The sequence below is a fragment of the Anser brachyrhynchus genome, assembly GCF_964034855.1.
Source record: "Anser brachyrhynchus genome assembly, chromosome: 1".
Lineage (NCBI taxonomy): Eukaryota > Metazoa > Chordata > Aves > Anseriformes > Anatidae > Anser > Anser brachyrhynchus.
Window position 1 is genome coordinate 64,792,698 of NC_137694.1, and position 22,410 is coordinate 64,815,107.

Sequence of the window (22,410 nt, forward strand, 5' to 3'; positions counted from 1 at the left end):
TGCAAGGCAGCCCCACACCACCGTGCGTGCCCTGGATTACAGTAACGCTCTCAGGGAGATCCTGCTGCTGGCTTTTCCTCTGGTTTTAACCGTGAAATCCTGATAGGCATTCAGGTAGGCTTTGGAACCAAGCATTAGGGCCACACATGCGATGTCCCAGCCTCTGCAGGACAAGGCTGCGTGGCACCACACCGAACACTGCATCCCTGTGAAATATCTCCCATTCACGACCACGCGTGCAATGAGACACCCTTAATTCAACACAATCTGCTGTCAATGAACCCATTTATTTATTAATTATCCCTTTATCTTGCCTGAGCTTATGATTGTTGTGCCCAATTTTGCCTGCCTTCTCCCCTGAGTGGTCACCAGTAGAGCCGAGGCAGCACAATCCTTCTCCCACCCTCACCCCAAAGATGCTCTGCAGCGCAGAATCAGGCCCATCAACTCCTTCATTAATTCCTCTATAAGATGCCCCAGCAGTGCAGTTAAATTTGTGGGCGTGCAGTCCCTGGGGCCTCATTTCTCTCTGTTGTGCTGCAGCTCATTTTTAACCAAACTGCTCTGGGACTTTGCCTTCGCTCCATGATTTTTCTGGGAGAACCGTCTAAGACTCAGCTGTTTCACTCTCAGGTGCATGTTCACTGGGCCATGTGGGTTTGACTGAGAGCACATCCCCTGGATAGCTATCCCTCACCCCCTTTCCACTGTGTGCTTGCCATGAGATCCATCACCAGTAACTGTGGTTGCATCCACTGCCCTGTCACTCGTCCCTTTCAGCAAGAGACAAAGCTGTAACTGCTCGCGCTGCAGCCTCCTTTCATCATTGCCTGTGATACATTACTGGCTCCCTCTCCCTCCTATGTAGGTGACCTAGCAATACACTTTCCTTTGTCATCCTCACGCTTATGTACTTCTGAGCCCACTCACTTATTTCCTGTGCTAACGCCCCATCGTTTTGTGCCTTTGCATCCCTAACTTTGCTCCTGCATGCTTTTGTTCTCTGCTCTCTCTCACCACTGTGGTTTCCTTTCCTCCTCCCAACATCACTGCCCTTTTTTTTTTCTTTCCCCCTTTTTTTTTTTGTTGTTAATATATTGCTTTTTTTACATTTATTTCCCCCTCGGGCAGTGTCAGTACTGGAGGACACCTCTGACAAAAGCGTGTTGCTCCCTGCCCAGCTGCCGGCAGGGAGAGTTGTCCGTGGGGTGTCCTGAAGCTGGAAGGAGAGATGTCCCCGGTGTCTCAGACGTGAAGGAGAGAAGGGAAGAGCCCAGGAGAGAAAAGAAACCACTTCAGGAAGGAGAGAGAGAATCAATCCGGAGCACGAAGACGACATCCCCAGTGCCTCAGAAGTGCGTTTCTCTCTCTGTGATGCTGAGCACCTCCCGGACTGGAGGGGCCTGCTCCTTGTTCTCCGGTTCGGACAGGCCCGCCGTGTGCTTCTTCACCTGCGGCAGGTCCTCCGCCGGGGAAATCAGCTGCACGAGCCGCTGCGGAGGGGAATTCTCTGTTAATTGAGCTGATAAAAAAACTGACACCAAACAGTGATCCACAACCACTGCTGGGGGCAAAGGCATCTGGAGAGCTGATGCGCCTGCTCCTCTCCTGCTGCACGGCCGTGGAAGGGAGAGGAAGGAGGGAAAGCTTTCTTTAGCTGCTTGCAGCAAAAAGTATTCCACTCCTGGGCTCAAACCCTTGCTGTGGACTGACAACCTAACATACAGGACCCCTCACAGATGTACTTGTTGGCAGAAGGATGCTGGTTATTACCCCACAGACATTTTCTATGGCCACATGAAAAAAAGAAAAAGAAATTAAAAAAAGAGTAAATCCCAATATTGTTTCCCTATACCAAGTAACCCTGCTTCCCATTGAGTTTGGTGGGGGCCGGGATATCATGTCGCTGCTGAGTACCCACAGCCACAGCTACTTGTCCCTTCATGAGCTGTTCAGGCCACAGTACTCTCCTTCCTTGCAAAGCACATCAAAAGCAGAGCAGGCAACTCATCCATGACCCATTTGATTAATTTCAGTGCTTCCACTCACTGTGAAGTGCCTGCCAGGATTCAGGATTTCAGTCATTTATTCAGAAGTATTTGCCCCATGATTTATGAAACCAGCCTTGGCCTGGAGCTACTCTATCAGCAGCTCATTGCAAGTTTTCAGTGCTTGGGACTTGAGCTGTCTTAATCAGACATATTAAGAAACAACATTTGTGTTTCTTGATCAGTCAAGTGTAACAAGAAGAATCAGTTTGTTGCAGCAACTGATCATAATTACCAATTAAATGCTTGCTTTCAGTGAAAGGTTTGCAATATTCAGTTAAAAGGCACTGTACCTGGAAGCAGCTGTGTCGGGAAATTAATTCAATACCTTTGTGGGGCGTGACTGGAAAAATGGAACAGGTATATTTTGAGAGAACTTGTTTACAAAACAGGTGCAAAAATTCTGGGAGGTGTCACACGGTTGGCTTTGATTCTCCCCTGAATCAGCCCGAGCTTGGCAGCCGATTCCTTCCTGCATGCCTCAAGCACATCCTCAAAAGTTTCTTCATAATAATATAACTGAGAAGTCCCTGGAAATTACAGCTAATATAATTCAAACCAGGGCAAATAGAAAAACCCTCAGTCTGAAATTGGCCAAATGAATTCCTTGGATGTGCTGTAAAATAAGCATTAGCACCACTTACAGCAGTATTTCAGCCCAAAGGCTCAAAGCACTTTGCAACAGGTGAGAAATATTACCTATTTAGCAAGCGGGACATTTGGGCAATTACTTCACAGACAGCTCCACATCCTCATACAGAAACTTCTGAGCTGCAGGACACAGATGTTGTGTCACCCAGTCCTACTCTTCAGACTGGCCATGGGACAGGAAAGATGCAGTACTGCTACGTGGCCCGGAGCACGGGAGAGGGCTGTAAGAGGCTGGACTCCAGATCTGAGCTTGGAGCAAACTGTGCTACAGCAACTTGCCATGAGACTCACCTGCAGTGTCTCTCACTGCGAGGTGTAAATTTCCAAATAGAAATAGATATGGAAGTAGAAGAGTTGAGGTGTCTTTCTTTAAATCTGTGTTCAGTAGTGAAGAGAAATTATAATTCATCTTCCATTAGGCCACTTTATCATGGGATTGCATGGGCAACTCCTCTTTGTGCCTTTGGCCAAAGGCACATTTTTTAGGCAGCTAAAAGAGAACTATTTAATAGCATTGCACTCCTCCTCTACCTCCCTGCCTGTGTGGTTTCTGCCCCTCTTACTGTTTCACTGAAGACTTTCAACACCACTGTACCCATCTGGGCATTTCTTTGCATCTTCGTCTGAGCCTGAGACAGGCATTAGCCAGCTCTGCCATGACTTCCTAGACAGTCTTCCTAAGATGAGGCCAAGGGGTCTACAGTGAAAGAGGGCAGGCTTGGCCATGGCATAGGGTAGACCTCTACCGATTTGTGAGCATCTCCTCTTTAATAGCCCATGTGCAATTTCTTCAGAGAAAATAACACAGCTCTCACACAGCACTGAAAAGGGAGCAGGGTAAGGGACAAGAAGTAAAGGCAAAACAGATCCTGGTTTTGTACCAGGTGTGCACTAGTGTGAGTCCGTAAAGGAAGAGGAGATGGTGTTATGCCATCTTTACTCACATGGTTAGCAGGACCACCTGAAAAATAAGCCAAATCAATCATCTTGTGGCCTCAGATAGCCCACACTGAGGGGGTCCTCTGTTGGTCAGTGGAGCCAGCATTAGAGATGTTCTGCCAGTGTGTCTGCATTGCACAATGTGTGGTGGCACCGTGTCTCATGGAAGACTGGACATCTGATGATGGAAGCTGTGCTGGAAGCTGTGCTGAGAACCTCCAGACCCCACAAGTTGCCAGCAATAGATGTAGGATATTCTGGGGAAAAGCCACCTTCACGCCCCCTTGCCTTCTCAGAGGAGAAATGTGCTGAGTGCATCTTCCCTGGTGCCCTTCCCATGAGCCGTCATGGGGAAGCAGCAGCAATTCACCCAGCGACCACCATCTCAGTACCTGCTTCAGAGGTCCCTTGGTTCTCAGGACGATGAAGATGGCATAGAGAGGAATGCAGACCATGGAGGAGAGTGCCATCATCCAGCCCAGCACGTAGCCCCAAGTTGGGTACACGTAGGTGTTGTTGTACTTCAAGGGCGTGTACTTGATCAGGGAGAACAGGAAGACGGCCTGAGGAGCAGAGAACACAGACATAGCCAGGGGACAGGGAACAGAGCCAGATGGCAGTCTGGTCACCCTGCAGGTGCCAGCCAGGTAGCAGTGAGTGTGCTGCCTTACATGACCTAGCACGGATATTGCTAGCTGCAGGGCTTGGTGCCTGCTGACTGCACGTGGGGTCACCTCACAGCCAGGTCCAGGCTTCACAGTGGTGCAAAGCCTTCAGGCTCCCCGTCTACAACCTATGCAAATCTGGTAGCAGCTCTGAGTGTCCATGAACACTAAGACAACAATTTAGTCATATCAAGGTCAGGAATTGTTGTTGACCCCCTCAGAAGCTCTACAGAAGTGCTATGCAGGCCCAGATTTATACCTCTTGGGGGTCTCTAGCCTCAGAGCTCTCAGATTATTTGGGCTGGATCAGGCTTGCTTTGAAGATTCCCCCAATATTCAACTAGTGGAGTCCAAGGACAGGGAACTAGAAATATTTCGTAAACTGTAGCTATAGGTCCTGTCTATGTTCCTACTGAGGCCAAAGAAAACAACTCAAAAGATCAGGCACAGGAGCAGAATTTGCCTCAGAAAACATGTAAACATCTGTGGAGCAAGACTGGACATAAAATCTAAAGAGTCAAGAACTTGCCTGACTTAGGGTTTTCTTGATTTTTAAACACAGTTGTCACAGAAGTTTTCAAAGATATTTAATAACATGGAAAGCAAATGGCCATAAAAAGATATTTCTGAGCCATTGGAGGTCACAGGAACACAGGCTGAAGTGAGTATTTCAGAACAGGGTAATACTCACCAGTTTTTTATTCAAAAGCAATTTGACCAAACCTCTTCAAACTTTGAGTGTGCATTTTCTTTTGCCTTCACAGTAAACAAATGGCCCTTCAGGCTTAGTTTATTTTCCAGGCAAAAGATAAAGCTTTACAAAGGAAACAAGTTGCCATCTCAGCTATGGATAAACTTGTGCTTCTCCATAGTGGTTTGATAAAATTACAGCAGCGCCTTGAAAACAAATCAAACAGAGAATGCAGGGACCCAGAATAATATGAGATGTTGTTGTAATTGAACATACTCACCAAGCACAGGCCCGGGGTGATCACCAGCCAGCATATCTTGATCAAGGGCCACGGCCGGAAACCAATCATGTCCTCAATGTTGTCGTAGAAGCGGTTGGCTCCTTCACCACCAGCCAGCACAGAGACAAAGTCAGAGGTGAGGAGGTGAGATCATTGCTCTTCCCTTCAATCACTACTAACTTCAGATCCCAACCTTCTCTGTCCTCAATATCTCTTCCTGGCAAAACACATAGCTATCCTAGTGAAATAACAGGTGACAAGCTTTGCTGACATTCAGAAAGCCCATCTGTGGCTAAATGCAGATGGAAGTTTTATACTTCAGCCATAACTTTTTGGAAAGCTTTGAGTTACACTGTGGATGTCTGAGCTCTTCTTTCTCTCTTTAGCTTCACTCACTAGATTACATTGTCCATAATAGTCTGCACCCAACTGAACTTTATGATGCCCCAAAGAGGGATATACCTCTAAAGATCATCTAAAAGTCCTTCAACTGACAAGAACCTGTCCGTTAACTGTTCCCAACCCAAAGCATAAATTGAAAATGTATGCAATAGTATACAGAGGAAACAAAACAATGCAAATGGACTTCAGCAGACCTTGTAGTAGGCTCTAGGATGTCTTCAAGGGGTAAGAGCCTTATGTTGGCCAAAAAGAGATTCAAAAGGAAGAAGAATCAAAAAAGTCTTCTATAAGATGCCCTAACATCTTCCTAACTACTAGAGGTACTACATGAGACTGCCTCATTAAATAGGGTAACGATATTAGACAAAATACTGGAACTAACCTCTCCAGAGAAAGGGTTACCGATTAAGTACCTCTGGGATGAAATAACATTTGTCTTGCATTTTATCACAGTGCTTCACTGATAAAGAAGTCTTCTGCCTTTAGGGTTGTTCCCCCCGTTTTGAACTCATGGCCGTGCCACAGTTCCCACATACAAGTGTGGTGGGACCATGCTTCTTTGCATCTTGACAGCAGAAGGCTGGGCAAAATATGCCTAGAGGACTTACCACACCTGCAAGTGCTTACGGTCTGGTGGGTTTTATTTTGGGCTTTCTGTCCTAGAATTAAGCTCCAGTATTACGATTCCTTTATGTGAGTTCTACAAAAGTACATTATTTATGCTTTCTCTTCTGTAATTCTTTGTGTAATTTTCTGTATCCCATGACTAATGTTTGCAGGAAAGCTCTCTTAAAACCAGCCTTTTGAAGTACTTCGGATGGGGAGAAGCAGGTTCTTCGAATACCTCATGGCTCCCGTCTTGAGTTGGCAAGTTAACAAGTAGCCTTGAGCAAAAACAAGCTGTGGCATATCAGGGGACGCGCAAGCTCGTGTGGGAGCACAGCCTACATCAGAGAACAGAACCCTAAAACTTCCAAGCAGTAAATCCCATGAGGCGTCAGATAGCATTTCTGAAAATATATTGGGGATGAAAGGGAGATGGTATAAACACGTGTTCTGCCAAAAAGCCGAAATCTTCCACAGGGTGGAAAAAAGGAGAGCATGATAAATGATATGACTTGCAGTTTACAATCTAAGCACAGTGCAGTCTCTTATACCACACAGTGTTTCCACAGAAACACACAGTGATGTCAGAGACACGATGGGTAAATTCATTTACGCTGGTGGCTGAAGTCAGTTTCACTGCAAATTTGGATCTAGTGAAAGTGACATAGTGATCCAGGAAACACAGAGGTGTCAGACCAAAAGAAAGACACAACAGACATCCATCCTCAACCAAGGAAATAACACAAGCCTTACACTGTTAGCTGCTGCATGCCTCCACCCGTCCTTATCCCTATTCCCTGTAGTATAGCCATCAGGTCCTGTGTTTCCACGGCCACTGTGGCAGTCAGGAGGTGAAGTGGTGAAAGACAAAGGGCCCTGACAAGAATGGCCTCGGAGAGTATAGGAACGGGAGGTTTTACATGTTCTGCATTTCACAGGCACATGAAGAAGTAATCAAGCTTAAGAAGTCATCAGTTCAATTACTCAGCATTGACTTTTTGAGCATACTGTAAGCTGGAGGACATGTGCAGTCCCCCTTCCTTCCCAGTGCATGAGAAGAATTAGATAAAGCTCCTGAGGGGAAAACCTTAAACCTCCTCAGAGAGACTGCTGTTGGATTGAACAAAGGTGTTTGCTGTTATCCCCATTATCCCAAGACAAGGGAGTTGCTGTGCAGGCTCAGGGCAGTTGTCTGTGCATACCGGTGTCACTTCTCCTGTGCTGACCAATCCTGTGTGCTTTCAAAGATGCTGCAGTCTTTCCTGGAAACTCATTTTATTTTGCTACATAAATTCATTTGAATAAATTTCATATTAACCCAACTGTAGAATTGCTTATATCCTTATATTTTGTCCTTGTGGAACCCTTCTCATTTTAAGTAGCTTGTAACAACCGCAAGTGATACCCAAACTGAAAGAGACTAAGATTTTTTTTTCTTCCACACCCAGAAACGGTGAGTTTCACAGATCAAGTACATATTCTGGGAAATATTTCTCAATACAATCTGTTCAAATTTTTAGTTTGGAACACACAAAAAACTCCTCCTTTTTAAATCTTTTTTCCAAAGCTGCATTTATTTGCATTCATGTGTACTGAATTTCATCCACAGGATGTCAATAGGTGATGTCCTTGTCTCCATACCATAAAGCTAAGTTTGTATCTGCTCCCTTGCTGTCCCAAACCTGCAGCGCACACCCCTGCACCAAACCTGTGCAAAATGCCAGCAACAGAGGGGTTGGGGCACTGCAAGGACAACACACCCTTTGGGTACCTGGTGCTTTTAAGGAGCCCTTGATGTCTGTAAATAAGCACGTAAGGTTGCCTGTAGCAGGTGCACCTGAGAGGATAAAGCATGCCCAGCGAGTGCAAGCCTGACGGGCAGGATCCAGCCAGGAGGAGCCTGCTGCTGTTGGTAGCCACACTGCATGTGTGTAAGAGAGCCAGAGAAAGATTTATGCCAGCAGGGCACACAGGTACCTGCTGGCCTCAGTTTGCTCTAGCTTTGTAAACAGTCCTGGTGGTTTCAGCCCCGGCTCTCCTGCAGCGATGGAGGCCCTCCCTTTTTCTCCTGCAACAGCTGATCCTAATATGCACACTGTGACTGCCTGGAAAACGTCCTCCTCACGTCACGTTTCCGTGGCATCATGCTGCAAACCCCAGTGTGCAAAAAGTGTGCTTGCTCGTATGAGGGCTGGGTCTCCCAAAACAGGAGGGACAGAGGTGTGGGGGAGAAACCAAACCACCTCCAGCACCTCCCTGCAGGTGGGATGCCTGAGATCCTTGCACGGGCAGAGGGCGATATGTGAGGAAAGCCTCGGATCTCAGCGAGAGCATCTGCCTGGCAGCAGAGGGAAGCTGCCAAGCGGTGGGTGGCTGGCGTATGTGCTGGGAGAGGGGAAACTCAGAGCGCGTATTTGTGTTAGCAAAAACGCTGTAATTCTTCACAGTGTAAGCAAGAGGCTCGGTCCTGCCAAGTCTGAGGCTGGGAAAAAAGCAGTAGCTGGCACTAGGCACATCTTTTCCACTAAGACGGCCCACCTCAGCCTGCTGAGTATGTTTCAGCCCAGAACCAGGCCTGTGTAATGGCTACTTTCCATGAGGAGCAGGGCAGCAGGATGCGCAAACTGTACTGTAAGTTTAATGTAACTCAGTGTGCTGATAGTGGAGCCCTGTTGTGCATGGACAGGAATGTCTCCTTCTCCCTGGAAATCCCATGGGGGATGTGTAGAAGTTGACTCTAAATTTAAACCTGGCCGGGATCTGGCACTGCAAGCTCTCAGGTGAGCTTCCCCTGTAGGACATCTCACTGGAATAAATCTCTCCTACAGACCTGCCTTTCTTGCATCCCTGGGAGGTCAAGCACAAGCGGCTGGACCTGCTCGCATTTCGGGTAAAGGGGAGCCCATCCAGACAAGAAATTGGCTATTGCTGTACATAAAGTGTTTGGAGAACCAAGAACCCCTTCATCAGCTACTGAACTATGCAACCTCAGTAAAACTCCAAGTGGCGAAGAGGGCAAAGAGGGACTGACTGTTCACTGTCTCTTCTAAAGTAAGACCTAAGTGGCACCAAATAAAACTAGCAGGTGGCAGATTCAAAACAAGCAAAAGTTAGTGACTCCTCATGCAACACCACACCAAGCCATAGAGATCCTTGCTATGGGTTTTTTTGGGTGATAAATGCTTGTCTGACCCAACTAGAAAAAAATCACAGAAGTGAAATAAATAGAAGGATTTTACTTCTGGCTCTAGAAATCCCTGAGACAGTAGCTGGTAGAAGCTGGAAGAATATTTCCAGAAAGAATCATTTCCAACACACCCTATTACTATACTCTTTCCTAAGCACACACTTCTGGCTGTCAGAAGAGATACAGTATGATGCTTGTGCCTGCAGAATTTTCCTTAGGTTAGGACAGACGCGCTGCCTGGTGGGGGTTTGGGGGATGTTGCAACATGGTCTAATCTGGCACCTACTATCACATTGCACGATCCTTCCAGGTGCTGAGCTCCTGTAGCTCCATGAAGCGAAGAAGAGGAAGCAGCTGTTCCACATCATACACAACTAGATCCTTTGGCTGGAAACTACCAGCCTCAATACATGCTTCAGGGAGGTGAACTGCAGCCTGTGTGCTGAGGCACTGCTCAGCAGGGCAGAGATCTCCTTTAGGATAACATGGGATGCTCTTCTCACTGCACACTCTGACAAGAAGTTGGTTTCCTTCTGATAGTTCATGGAGCTCAGCCTAATCAGCACCTAAGCAGGAGCTCCTGCATGGTCTAGTTACAGTACTCTCTGAGAGCCAAGTCCTACACACTTCTATGAATGCCATCACAGCCTGTGCAAAGAAGAAACATGCATCATCGCAGATGCGACACATAGCACTTTGTGTGAAATGAACCAGCAGGACTAGACCAAAGGCGCAGGACAGGGAGACTGAGACAGACTGGAGAGCAGCAGTCACTCCTCTGCAAGTGATTTTCTAACTCAAAAGAGAGCTGGGAAGAGAAGAAAAGATACACAAGATGAGGAAGCTTCAGAGATGGAAAATTCCTACTCTAAATGTGAAGCAGTTAAAAAATGTTGTAAGGAAACACACTGGAAACCAGAAACGAAAGAGGGTCACTGCAGCATTTCTTAGCCCCCTAAGGGAGTGGATGGATCTTTTCCATCCACCTCCACTTCTTCACTCCCAGTCCTTCCTTGAGATGGAGCAACACAGGCTTTTGTCTTCCACTTACCGTACACCCATCCTACACAGATGACTTCAAAAATGGCCACAAAGAGCAGGCACGTGCCACTGGCAGCATAGTAATCAAAGAGCTGGAAGATATACATCCCACCCTGCAAAAAAGGGAGAGTAGAGGGAGTCATGTCAGGATTCTATGCCCACAGGAGTGGGAACCATTTTGTTGTTTTTGTTTCATTTTGGTTTGGTTTGTTTGTTTGCTTGCTTTGTTTTGTTTGTTTATTAACCACATAGCAAGTGACCAGCATCGTTTCAAAATACTATGTGGCAGTGCAAATCTCTGCACCTAAGATATTGGGATCTGGAGGGTTAGGATATTCAGATACCTTATTTTATCTGTATCTGTCTTTATGCATAGCTCGTGGTCCAAGCAGCATGATGACAGAAGCACACCCCTCCCCTGCTGCCCCTGCCTATGGGCTGAGCCTTCTCAGTTGCTGTCAGCTACCTCTGAGGCAGCTCGGTGGACTCCTCCCTCATATTTTCATGTGTTTTCTCAAAGAGAAAGCCACTCTGTTAGAAGTCGAGCAGATGCTTTCCAACAGTGCTGAAGGACTCCAGACACCGTCAGAGCAGCAGAAGAGTTAACCCTTCATCCCACCAGATGTGGGGTGATGTCCTGCAGTGATGGGCGTAGGCACTTCAGTGAGAGGGGGCACACAAAAACCGTGGGATCCCTGAACCCAGCTTCACAGTCAAAGCTCTCTTGATCACAGTGGGAGCTGCCTTCAGCAAATCCTGAGCCAGGATCCTGCTGGAGGATCACTCAGCAGTGGCTAAGAGGCTTAGCAGGAATTAGCTGTCACCACACAGCAGGTGGGGGCAGCGCGGAGGAGGGCTGAGCCCCGTGCCCACGCGTGTGGTATGCACGCACAGCACAGCACCACAATTTGTGGACAAGCACCACGTGCATAGCATCAACACTGCATCAACACGACTCTGCTGCCTCTGGTCCAGGGATGACAGGCTCTCCCCTGGCCCAGGGAAGAGGGTGATGCATCCATTACCCCATCCTTCCCTCCTGCTGCCCTGTTCCTTGTGGAAAGTAGCCAGCAAATGCTTGCTGATCAGCCTCTACACGTGAACAGCTCAGCTCATTTTAGCAAGCTGGTATTTACACAGGGCTGTGCGTCAGGCAGCCTCGCGGGGCTGCAGGACTGTCGCTGTGACAGGCTCGGTTCTGTGGCTTTATATCAGTGTAGGAGCATCACACAGCCACAGCACTGGCTGGGAGAGACACCAGCTAATGCATTAGAAATTAAGGATAAATAACAGCATCAAAGACAAGCCTGCTGCCTCTAAGTGCTCCTCCAGAGCAGTCTAGCATGGTTTATGGTGCTTGGTTGTAGCCCAGCTCCACCTTTCTTACCTCAGTGACCAGCAGTAGGCCCAGCAGGTAGCAAATGACCGCAATGGCCAGGATCAGCAGCTCCCGACGCCCCTTCTTCCGAAACACGGCCGGGAACATGTCAATAAGAGCTGTCACCATGCTTTCCACACAGACGAACTGCAGGAGAAGGCAGGTCAGAAAGTCTCTCCTTCCCCAGGCACATGCAGATGCAGCCCTTGAGCAGGGTGAGGAAGCATCTGAGATGGCACCAGGGAGGACTGGGACAGAAGGGAGGTCCCCTTGCCACTGTGAAGCTCAAGAGAGCCAGGTGACTGTGGGGCCACAGCTCAGCCCTGGCATCAAACCCACCCACCACACAGCAGGGCTGGTGGCAGTGGCAGCGTCCCTTGGTCCTGTGACACATGTCACCCATGGGGTGGATCAGAGAACATCAGCTGCTGCCAACATGGCTTGGCCAGCATGAAGCAGAGCCGTAAGTGAGGTGATGCAGAAGGGGACCTTGACCCAGGGGACAAATGAGAAATGGAGGTGTGAGACCTCTTCCTCCATGTTCAAGGGTTGAGGTGCTGTGAAGTGGAGCCTGAGCAGAGTACTCTGCCTGGCAGCCATGCTGGGACACCCCCATGACCCCTCAAATCAGCGCACAAAGACTGCACATGGCTCCACCAAGTTTTCCTCCTGCACTACCAGGGGTACAGGAAGGTAAGAGATGGGACCAGTGCTGAGAAGAGCACACAGGGGATTGCTCCGGTGAGATGCAGCCAGTGGAAAACAGCACCACTCCCCTTTGCAGCTGGGTAAATAGCTGGGACAACCTCTCCTTTGAGGAGAAGGATGCCACCACACATACCCACTGTCCATGGCTCTGAGCACCCACAGTGTGGAAGTGCTGTGGACAGTGTGGGGAATGTACCTGAGATATTAGCAAAGCACATACACCTCATCCTTTCCCTTGGGTGTCAGGAGCGCTCAGAGTGGTGACAGGTACCTGGGAGTTAGAGAAGGAGGGGCTGTTTGCTGTACCTGGCTGTCCAGTCCCAAGAAGATCAACATGAGGAAGAAGAGGCAGGACCAGAGCTGAGACACAGGCATCATTGTTACTGCTGTGGGGTACGCTATGAAAGCCAGCCCAGGACCTGTCAACAGACAGCAGCATGACCATGAGCTCCCCCATGCCACCACCTGCCACGAGCACAGAACGTGAGTTACCATCCTGCTTCACAGTTCATCTTCCTACATCCCCCTGCCCACGTGTACCACCCAGCAGCCATGTCATGGGCATGAGATGCCAAATGCTGGCCTGGCAGAGTAGTGGCCAGGAGCGTGGTGGCTTTCAGGAAACAGGGCAATGGTTTGGTCACCCCTGCAGGGAGAGGTGGTGACACCAGGGAGTGTGGGACAGCTCCGTCTGGAAGCCACATCCAGGAGCACCAGTCCCGCAGACCTCATGGCAGACACTCACAGCAATAAAGGATGTAGGTAACATCCTGGATTTCACTTCAAAAAAGCCCCCCTACCCTCCTCAGGTTCTGAAGTCTCCTGGGAAAACCCACCTGATTCAGCCACTTCTGCAATGGGCACACCCTGCTCTCGAGCCATGAAGCCCAGCACGGAGAAAATGGCAAAGCCAGCCACGAAGCTGGTGGCACTGTTCAGGAAGCAGAGCATGAAGCAGTCCCTGTGGGAGGAGACCAGAGAGAGCATCGTTCCCCTCTGCACAGCGGGTCCACCCGGGGTCACTTCTGTACTCAGCTTCCCCGGACAGACAGCATGGACCGAGAAATGTCAGCTCCCCCCAAAGCCAGCCTCAGCTGCAATGGGGCAATGCAGGCACCCAGCACGTTTGGGATGGAGAGCCACACAGAGCTAAGATGGCTGTGCAGGGCACCTAAGATACTAGAGGAAGGTGTCAGCGCACCACTCCATTGGTGACAGATACATTTTGAGGAGCTGTGGGGAAGTAATAATTGCCTGGCCAGCAGCCACAGCAGCACCTATTTGGGAAGGGATGAAGAGGAGAGATGATTGATGTCTCCAGAGTACCATTAAATTTTCCATCCATGCCAGAGCAATACTTGAAGGAATAGCAAAGCTCCAGCTCCTTGGAGCTCTGGGGGTGTGTCAGAAATGGTCCTGATGGCTTCACTGAGCTTCATGTCAGGCCATGGAGAAAACAATCCAAGGGCAAGGAGGAGGACAGACAGACTTGATTAATCTCCTTGATAGGATCAAAATGACACTGGTAGTGCATTACTCTGCTGTTAGTAAAGCAGTGGAGACAGGGGGCCCAACAACCATCATCTTTATACCATCTCCTCTGCCTAGCAAGTGACAGCAGAGCTGGCCACACAACCTTCCATTCGCTCACCCTGTCAAAATAGCCCATGGTGTCTCCAAGGTGGCTGGACACATTTTCCATTTCCATTCCTCCTCCTCCAATCCCTCCTGTTTCCAAGCTGACTCATGCAAGAGAGCACTTCTAAAACAATTTTCTGGAATTTGTGTGTTCCCATAGCCCCTCTCCATCCCTATGCTATGTTGCTTGCAGCTTCCAAACTCTGAGCACCTCCTCATGCAAAGGAGCATGACCCAAGGTCTCCCCTGTGGACGGAGCCTTCCTAAGGTGCAGCAAATTTCCAGAAGTCTGCCAGGAACCCAGGCTCCTCTTACCTGTAGCAATTGTTGGTATATTTGTTGTAGCTGCCCAGAGCTGTGAGGCACCCCTGGCAAATGGCATAGGAGAAGAGGATCTGAGTGCCTGCATCCATCCAGACCTGGAAGAGAGAAGGGCAGTGGTCTCCAGACCTGGCAACAAAATAAGCAAGTGGCTGTGCCCTGTCTGGTAACAACCCCTCCATCAGGGCAGAACAAACAGATTTTGGGTTTGAGGGGTGCCATAGACCCAGGTTCTCCTTTGCCCTGGCATTGCATGGGAAGAGCTGAGTGGGCTCATTCACCTCTGCTCCAGCTCTCTCCCCTGTGGATGGTCCCTTGCTGTCCTGGTGCATTGCAGGGTGAACCTGGCCCTGTCCGAGCTGCAAGGTAACAGGCAGGAAGGAAAACAGCCCACCTCTTTGTTTGTCTGTGCGCTCCCCCTTGCTCTCTTTTCCCTCTAAGCAGCCTCCAGCTGCAAACAGGCAGGCAGCTGCAATTTGGCAGCCTTCAGAAAATCCCAGCCTGGGCACTTGCACTTAAATCCACATGAATCTCTAGCAGATACACACATACATGGGAGCCCTGTAGGCATGGGCACATGCACACGTCCTGTTTTACACCCAAACTTCACACTCTGCCTAAAATCAGCAGCAGCATCCCTCACCCCTGCTGCACTGCCTTGCAGCAGCCTAGAAAGACCATGTCAGCTTTGGTTAGCTTTTAAAAGATAAGGAGGTTTTCACTGAATAAGCTCTGGTCATGAATAAAACACATTCAGCCCCCATCGCCCCGCTGTTATTTATTTTGATATTAAAATGCCATTTATGTTCAGCTGGCTCTCGCGCTCAGCGCACTGCAGATTTTGTATTGACAACACATAATTGCATCTGAAAGCCATTTGGGGGAAGACAGTGTGTTTGGCAGCTGGTTTGGGAGCAGTTGGGGCTTCGGCCATCTGGGAAGATGCGGGAGGTAAGCTGAGGCTGTGGGCTAAGCATATTGCTTGGCAGCCTCCATGAGAAAATTTGGTGGTGGAATAATTAGCAGCGGCGGCGTTTAAGTGCTCTTCTCGAGGGCGGGGGGGCTGCACTGACACCTCCCTGGGATGGCACAGGCAGCCTGTGGGGCACTGCTGAGCCCATTGGGAATGGAAAGCAGCCTGCTGAGGCAGAGAGAATACACCAGGGGCTCCTGAGAGGGGGGTCCTGCAGCCCCCAAGGTGCTGCCCGCGCGGGACAGGGGAAGCGAACCCACTGCCCAGCTCCAGCGTGTACTGTCAGCATGCAATTGGTCTCAGGAGGGCCCTGTCCTAGCCAAACAACGCTCTAAAAGGACCAGAAGAAATGAAAAGTGGTAAATTGTTTTCACCCCACCTTTCCCTAATTATTTGCATTTAAGAACCAGCAGGACCATCTGCTCCGCGCTGAATATTTCATGCACGGTGCTGCTTTCGCTGAGCCCGTGAGTGGAAACGACCTACTATATGCCTGCGTGCTGTGCGCACGAGCAGAAAGGCTGCGCTGCACGGGGAACGGACCCCTCTCGGCTCCTTACGGAGGTTTGAAGGTCCCCCTTCAGGGAAGATAGCCAAGGGCCTGCGCCCACCCACCTGCGGGTCTGCCAGCCTGGAGATGTCCGGCTTCAGGTAGAAGATGATCCCCTCGGTGGCGCCCGGCAGCGTGACTCCCCGCACCAGCAGGATGATGAGCATCACGTACGGGAAGGTGGCGGTGAAGTACACGACCTGTGGACGCGGGGAAACCACAGGGGAGAGGGTCAGCGGGGACGGGGGGCAGGCATCAGCTCCTCTCATCTGCAGCCCCCAACCTACAAACCAGCCTTGGCTCTGCCGTCGGCCATAGCTGCTTCTGCTAAAGTAGTCGTGGGGTAGGGAAGGGATTAATCAAGGTTAGATCTCAGCAGTGGCTTAGTTAATCTGCATTTTGTTCCTCACCCAAGGCTGTGCCACTGGTTTTTCTTGCTATTTTCTCTTTCCAGCCATCATCATTTCCCTGCTCTCAAGCTGTTCTCTTCATCTTTCTAGAGCTGCAAAAGAAACCTAGGTCTCTTCCTGTCACGGAGTTTTAATGAGGAGTTATTAAAATGATCCCATTCCCAGCAAGGGCTTTCCAAATTAAATAGCAACTTTTGTTGCCCAATTTGAGACACCTCATTTCCAGAGGATGCTCATGTGGTTCCCTCATCTCTTCTGAGCTCACAAGTAAAAAATGGGGGCATCAAGAACCTCGAAGGCTTTCAAGGAGACATGGACCATTGTTCATGTAAAGCTCTCTTTTCACATCTTCTTGCGTGTGATGTAAACAAATATTAAATTAGAATTAATCATCTCTAATCCATTGACTAGCTTGACATTTTTGTTTGTTTGTTTGCAAAACATCCACAAGCAAGCTGCAACTTCCTAACACGTATTCATTACTAAAATTCATCCAAGTAATACGCAGTCTTGTTTACTCTATGGATTCATAGTGAGGGGTCGAAAACAAAGTTGTTGCTGCTTAATGGTAATTGGTCAAATAAGTCACAGTATGTGCCATTTTTACTGTTCCCTTACTGAAGTAAAATATGAGCACTTTTGGCACAAATATGAAAATCTACCTTCAGAAATCACTTCTGCAGGACATTTATACACATCAGCTGGATGCATAAGGAAAGGAAACATGGAAAAAGTACAAGGGTGGGCAAAATGCATAAAAGGAAAAGGCTTGTAATGAAAATGAGCCTTCATGGAGTTGAACAAAATTATTTTCCAGAGGTCACCATTGCTTCTATAGGCTTAGACTCCTTAAATCACAGAAGCACAAACACAAGGGTCTGGAAGGGTTATCAGATCAGTGCAGCCTGTCAGTCAAGCACAGCATCCTGTTTACTCTGCAACCGGTGAACAAAATTATGCACGTACTCAGAGCTTCTGGTACCTCCCTACTGCCTATCCTGCTACGTTGTCAGTGAGGAAAAAGAAGAAAAGAGCTGAATTTTTTGACAGTGCCCCCTGCAAATCTCAATATGACTGCCTGCAGAGGAGACAACTGGCCTGTCTGGCCTGTGGCATGTCTCAGGACAGAAGAACCCACCCTGTGTTACTGCATCATGTCTGTAACATCTGGCTAGTAAAAAGTAGGCCCTGTATCCCAAAACTTGTGATGGGAAAATACCCTGTGGTCCCAGGAAAAACATTACAGCTACTGTCTGCACTCACTGTTTCCTTTCTCATCTCATCGCATCTCCAGGAAGGAAGGAGGTCCTGAACAAGCTGAGGCCATAGCAGCATCCCTAACACCCACCCCAAGGCACACCACGCTCATCCACCCCAGAGGGACAACCAGTTCACCTGACCTATGAGATCAACATCAGCAGGGAGCGCTGGCTCCAGCCTCACTAGCAATATGCACAAAGTGACCTGCTGAGCCAAACCCCACAGAGCCAGGCAGAATAAAAGGAGAGCACGAAGACATCCCTCCCACCCCAAGACATCCCTCCCACCCCAAGTATTTTGCAGGATAAAGAGCAGGAGAGATTCACGATCTATTCACTGAGATGGTTACAGGCAGAAGCTTGTCTATTTTGCTTAAGTGTTCAATTATTGCCAGGGACAGGAAGATTAACACTGAAGAAGATCTAGTCAAAAATGAGGGACAACATGCTGGTGAGTGGATTGTTCCCATGGGCACTTGTGGAGTGTCCATTGGTCACTGTGGGTATCTGGAAGGGCCAAGGTGATCAGTTCCAACCACTGTTCTTCCCTCCCTGCTTGACCCATTTTTTTTTCTTCCTCTTACGGGTCAGTTACAACCAATTTAAATTAGCGTGGCCCCGTCAGGTTTTAGGTTTGACCTTGGTGCTGTCACCTGCCTCTACTTCATGAAAAGGGAAAAGAGATTGGGAAAGAAATGTAAGATGGGTGCAAGGAGGCTTATGGACCAGGAGGACAGTCTCTGTTCCTACTTTGCCTGTGGACTTGACCCCTTTCCAGATGCAGAAGTAGCAGACGATCCACGCCAGCAGGAGACACAGAGCCAGCTCCCAGCGCACAGTGCCCAGTTTGTGAATACCATCCGTGAGCCCCAGGACTCGCTTCCTGCCGGTGTCCGGGGACAGGGAGAGAAACATTAACACCCCAGATCCCATTAATCCATACAGACCTCTGCCACATTACCCCCATCAAGAGACTTAACAGACTGTCCACAACACCTCACCTTCTCTGTGCCCTGTGCTGGCTGCAAAGGACTAAGGGCACTCACCCCTCTTAAAGGCACTTTAAGAGCCATAGATGAAAAAATCCCTGTTGAGGCTGAGCCTCTGGCACCCCCTCCCTTATGAGACCTTCTTCCCTTCAGTGAGAAGCAGCAGCATGTTTCCTGTGGCCATTTCAGCCCCTCTGGGATGCAGCAAGGAGCCCCTCTGGGACACTGTCTGGCCTGATGCACGACCCCTCTTTCAGAGGTGTTTTATTGCATCCAGAGGTGTTTTATGGCTTCCAGGCCCATAGTTAAACCTCCCTGAGCAGCCTGATGGACCTCTTCTCTTTGGCACCAAACAAGACATGGTCAGAAGTGAAATGGCAGTTCTGTCCCTTTGTGTTTCACTGTTCAGTCTGCTCTGGCCTCTCGTGCTTGCCTGCCAAGGACAGCCTGCAGCACCCAACACAAGCACACCCTTAAAGCAAGTCCTCATCCTCTTTTGGGGCTTCTTTTTCACCTAGGCACCTCAATACCAGAATGCTTGCATGTATGCTGCTCAGTGCAAGCAGCCTCTGGGGTGCATCTAGTCCTCGTGCCCCAGTGATCTGTGATGATCTCCATGGCAGCTCCACGCATTGTGCTCCCCAGGTCTGACACATCCCTGGGTCTGACACATGGCATCTCACTTGGCCTTACGGGAACCCCCCACCCCGGGGTATTCCTACAGCTTCAGCCTTTGGATGAGAGTGGAGCCTGAATCGAGGGAAAGTGATCACATACTCCCAAAACTCAACCACTGGGGAGGTGGCGTTCGCAGGCATGGTCCTGTTGTCCAAGCTGGATTTATTCAGAAAGTCCACACAGAGATCTACCAAAAGAAAAGGAAGCCAATGAGCCAGAGAAATTCTCCAAGGCTCCTCCATGAGGGATGCTCCTTCCCCTCTGTACCCTAACCCTCATGCGGACTGCACACAGACTCTTCATTCCATGCTATTGAACATCTCATTAAACCCTTGTATCTCATTAAGCATCTCATAAAGGACTGGCTTTCCCCAGCTGCAAGTTCCAGTCCAGGAGTAGCCAGAGAGAGGAAGGAGAGAGGGAAAGGGGAGAGCAATTCCTAGCCAAAGGGAAAACAGATGGCTGCAAAATGTAGATTATTGTGGGATAGCCACTATAAGTAGCCAAGATACAAAATCTCATTCTCCTCCTGAGCTACACATCACCTGCTATGCACACATACAGGTATATGTTCACGCACACACCACAGCTGCCTTCGTGTCCTGCTAGCCCACCCCCAACCCTGTTATTTAGTGTAAAACTGCTAAAAACAGAGGACATGCCATGCATCCTAGAAATGCACCTCATCATGCATTTGGCAAGCAAAAGATAATCCACAGGAAAACAGAAGAAGCCCAGCTCTGGCTGGGAAGCTTCTGCACGTGAAGCGAACATCTGTGGTTTCCTCACAAACAAAGCCATGCTGGGAGAGCTGAAGGAATCAGATCCACTATTTACAAGGCTGCTTACCTCTGCTGGGATGTAGGGCAGAGGAAGCTGTGAGTAAATGGCCCATAGGGCGGGGAAGTTTAACACATCACAGAAATGAATCATCACAGCCCAGAGAAAAAGGGAGGGAACTAAACTGCTGCCAAAGCCCTTTCCAGCTTGGCTTTGCACTGAAAACAAAACAACCTGTTCAACTTGGTACAAAAAAAAAGGCCTGTCAGGGCATCTGATCCATGAAGGTTGACTCACATCTACCCCATCTTCACAGCTCGAGTGCCTTGAACAAAACCAAAGCCACATCTTCACTGCTGGTCACAGTTTTGTGAACTGTGGACGTGAGAAAATGAGACCCCTGGCCAACACAATGAGGTTAGACCAGAAGAAGAGTGCCTTAAGAGTTTTGTTTTCCTGGTTCCTGCACTGAGAGACTTGTACTGGCAAATCCTCCATGAGGGCCTGGACTGATTCAGCCAAAAGCTGAGCGTGCGAAGGAAAACAGTTTAATACATGACAGCAGCTGCTCCAGTAGCTCTGAAGTAGCAGGGTAGCGTAAGGGAATTGTGAGATAAATTGTCGTGCCAAAGCTAATGAAATGCTCTTGCATTGCGAGGAGGACACTAGATTGGCTTAAAAACTCTCCTGACTCACCTCTCTCACTTTCAAGAAAATGTGGATTTTTCAGTGAAATGTCAATGACCAAAATATCTCCATGCAGAAACAGTTTTGTCCCCTACTGCTAAACACAGGGCCAGACCTCTCACTCCTCCTGGCACCTGCCCGTGGTGAATGACAACGGCTGCCTTCACAGGAGTCCCTGGCCACAGAGCACCTCAGGAGACCTCTGAACACCTCTCTGTGACACCCCTATTACAACTACAAAATGATGCCAGGAACCAAGACATTCATCTACAGTTAAAATGTTTTTTAGACAAATAAAAAACATTTTCTATAAAATCCAGATAATTTGGGGGAATTGGGAAGGGAGTCAGCTTGAAAGGCAAGTTTCCACCTGCTCCCACCAGAAGCCACCCAGAGGAAAGTGTACCTGAGTTCCAGGGGTTATTGCAGCTGGCCCATGGCAGCACTGCGGTGAAGGAGCTGAACAGGTAGAAGAGTGCCCAGGACAGGATGATGATGTAGTAGATGTTCAGATAGGACTCGATGACTTGTGCGGAATATCCAAGTCCTGTGAAGGAAAGCAAAGCCTTTTGAGAAAGATGCCAACCAGCTACGTGTCAAGCTTAGCCCCAGAAGAGACATAGTCCGTGCTGTGGTAAGAAGAGTGCAACACCAACCAGATGGGTCACTAGAGAATAGGATGAGACCTACCTCTTGGAAAGGGAAAGGATTTTATGACTGTGCATGAAGGCAGGAAACGTTGTTGGTATCTCTAAGACAGCTCTATGGTGGAACAGAGAGAGAAAACCTTTCACTGTCGAGAAAACATTTTTCTGACACTAATGTGTCACTGCGTTGCACTGCCTCTCCTGCAAGAAAATCAGCTGTAGCCTTGAAAGAGAAGAAATGCAGGTGAGTTTCTTCCTTCTGGAAAGACTCTGGGAAAAAGGGTTCTCACTGCTGATGTACACCATGATGTACTAAGTGTGGAGTTGGGGCAAAAGTGCAGATACTGCTGAGCTCCAGCCTTGGGTCCTGCTTAGGCCTTTCACTCACTGGGACACCAGAAAATTCATTGGGTCAGAAAGCCCAAATTCATCTGTTTAAAGCTGGTTGTCAGCACTGAGCCAGCACCACTTGCCCTTAGTCACCTACAGGAGTTGTGGTATTGCTGCCTCTGCACGCACAGCAGGTACCAGGAGAGAAAATGGGGCTGGTAGAGAGAGGATGGGAGGGGAATATAAATTAAAAAAGAAGAAAAGAAAAAAAAAAAAGGAAAAAAAGAAAAGAAGAAGAAGAAGGAGAAGAAGAACCAGAATAAGATTTCCAAAAGAGGCTCTGAGTCACTACCTGCCAGAAAGTGCTGCCAGCAATTCCCGTAACTTGACTCACCTTCGAAGATGGGACAGATCTTCCTCCAGGCAGTGACCCCTCCCTGGCTGGTGTACTGCCCCAGCGCTGTCTCCAGGAGGAACAGGGGGATCCCACAGGTGAAGAGGAAGATGAGGTAGGGGATGAGGAAGGCTCCTGCAGAGATGGGTGAGATGCTG

At 48.9% G+C, this 22,410-nt stretch overlaps 1 protein-coding gene across 1 annotated transcript in view; it reads right to left on the bottom strand.

The window, feature by feature from the left end:
• Positions 1–269: 269 nt before the first annotated feature.
• Positions 270–22,410, bottom strand: part of LOC308187769 (sodium- and chloride-dependent betaine transporter-like) — a 34,323-nt gene continuing 12,182 nt past the window's right edge. Inside the window, exons 3-15 of the mRNA XM_080576089.1 lie at positions 22,253–22,387; positions 21,288–21,428; positions 19,514–19,601; positions 18,498–18,630; positions 16,144–16,278; positions 14,550–14,653; positions 13,433–13,557; positions 12,903–13,015; positions 11,898–12,035; positions 10,521–10,623; positions 5,275–5,375; positions 4,031–4,201; positions 270–1,493 (exon numbers count right to left, since the gene is read on the bottom strand). Of these exons, the coding sequence (XP_080432215.1) occupies positions 1,350–1,493; positions 4,031–4,201; positions 5,275–5,375; positions 10,521–10,623; positions 11,898–12,035; positions 12,903–13,015; positions 13,433–13,557; positions 14,550–14,653; positions 16,144–16,278; positions 18,498–18,630; positions 19,514–19,601; positions 21,288–21,428; positions 22,253–22,387 (1,631 nt within the window). The 3' untranslated portion in view covers positions 270–1,349. The remainder of the gene's footprint in view (positions 1,494–4,030; positions 4,202–5,274; positions 5,376–10,520; positions 10,624–11,897; positions 12,036–12,902; positions 13,016–13,432; positions 13,558–14,549; positions 14,654–16,143; positions 16,279–18,497; positions 18,631–19,513; positions 19,602–21,287; positions 21,429–22,252; positions 22,388–22,410) is intronic.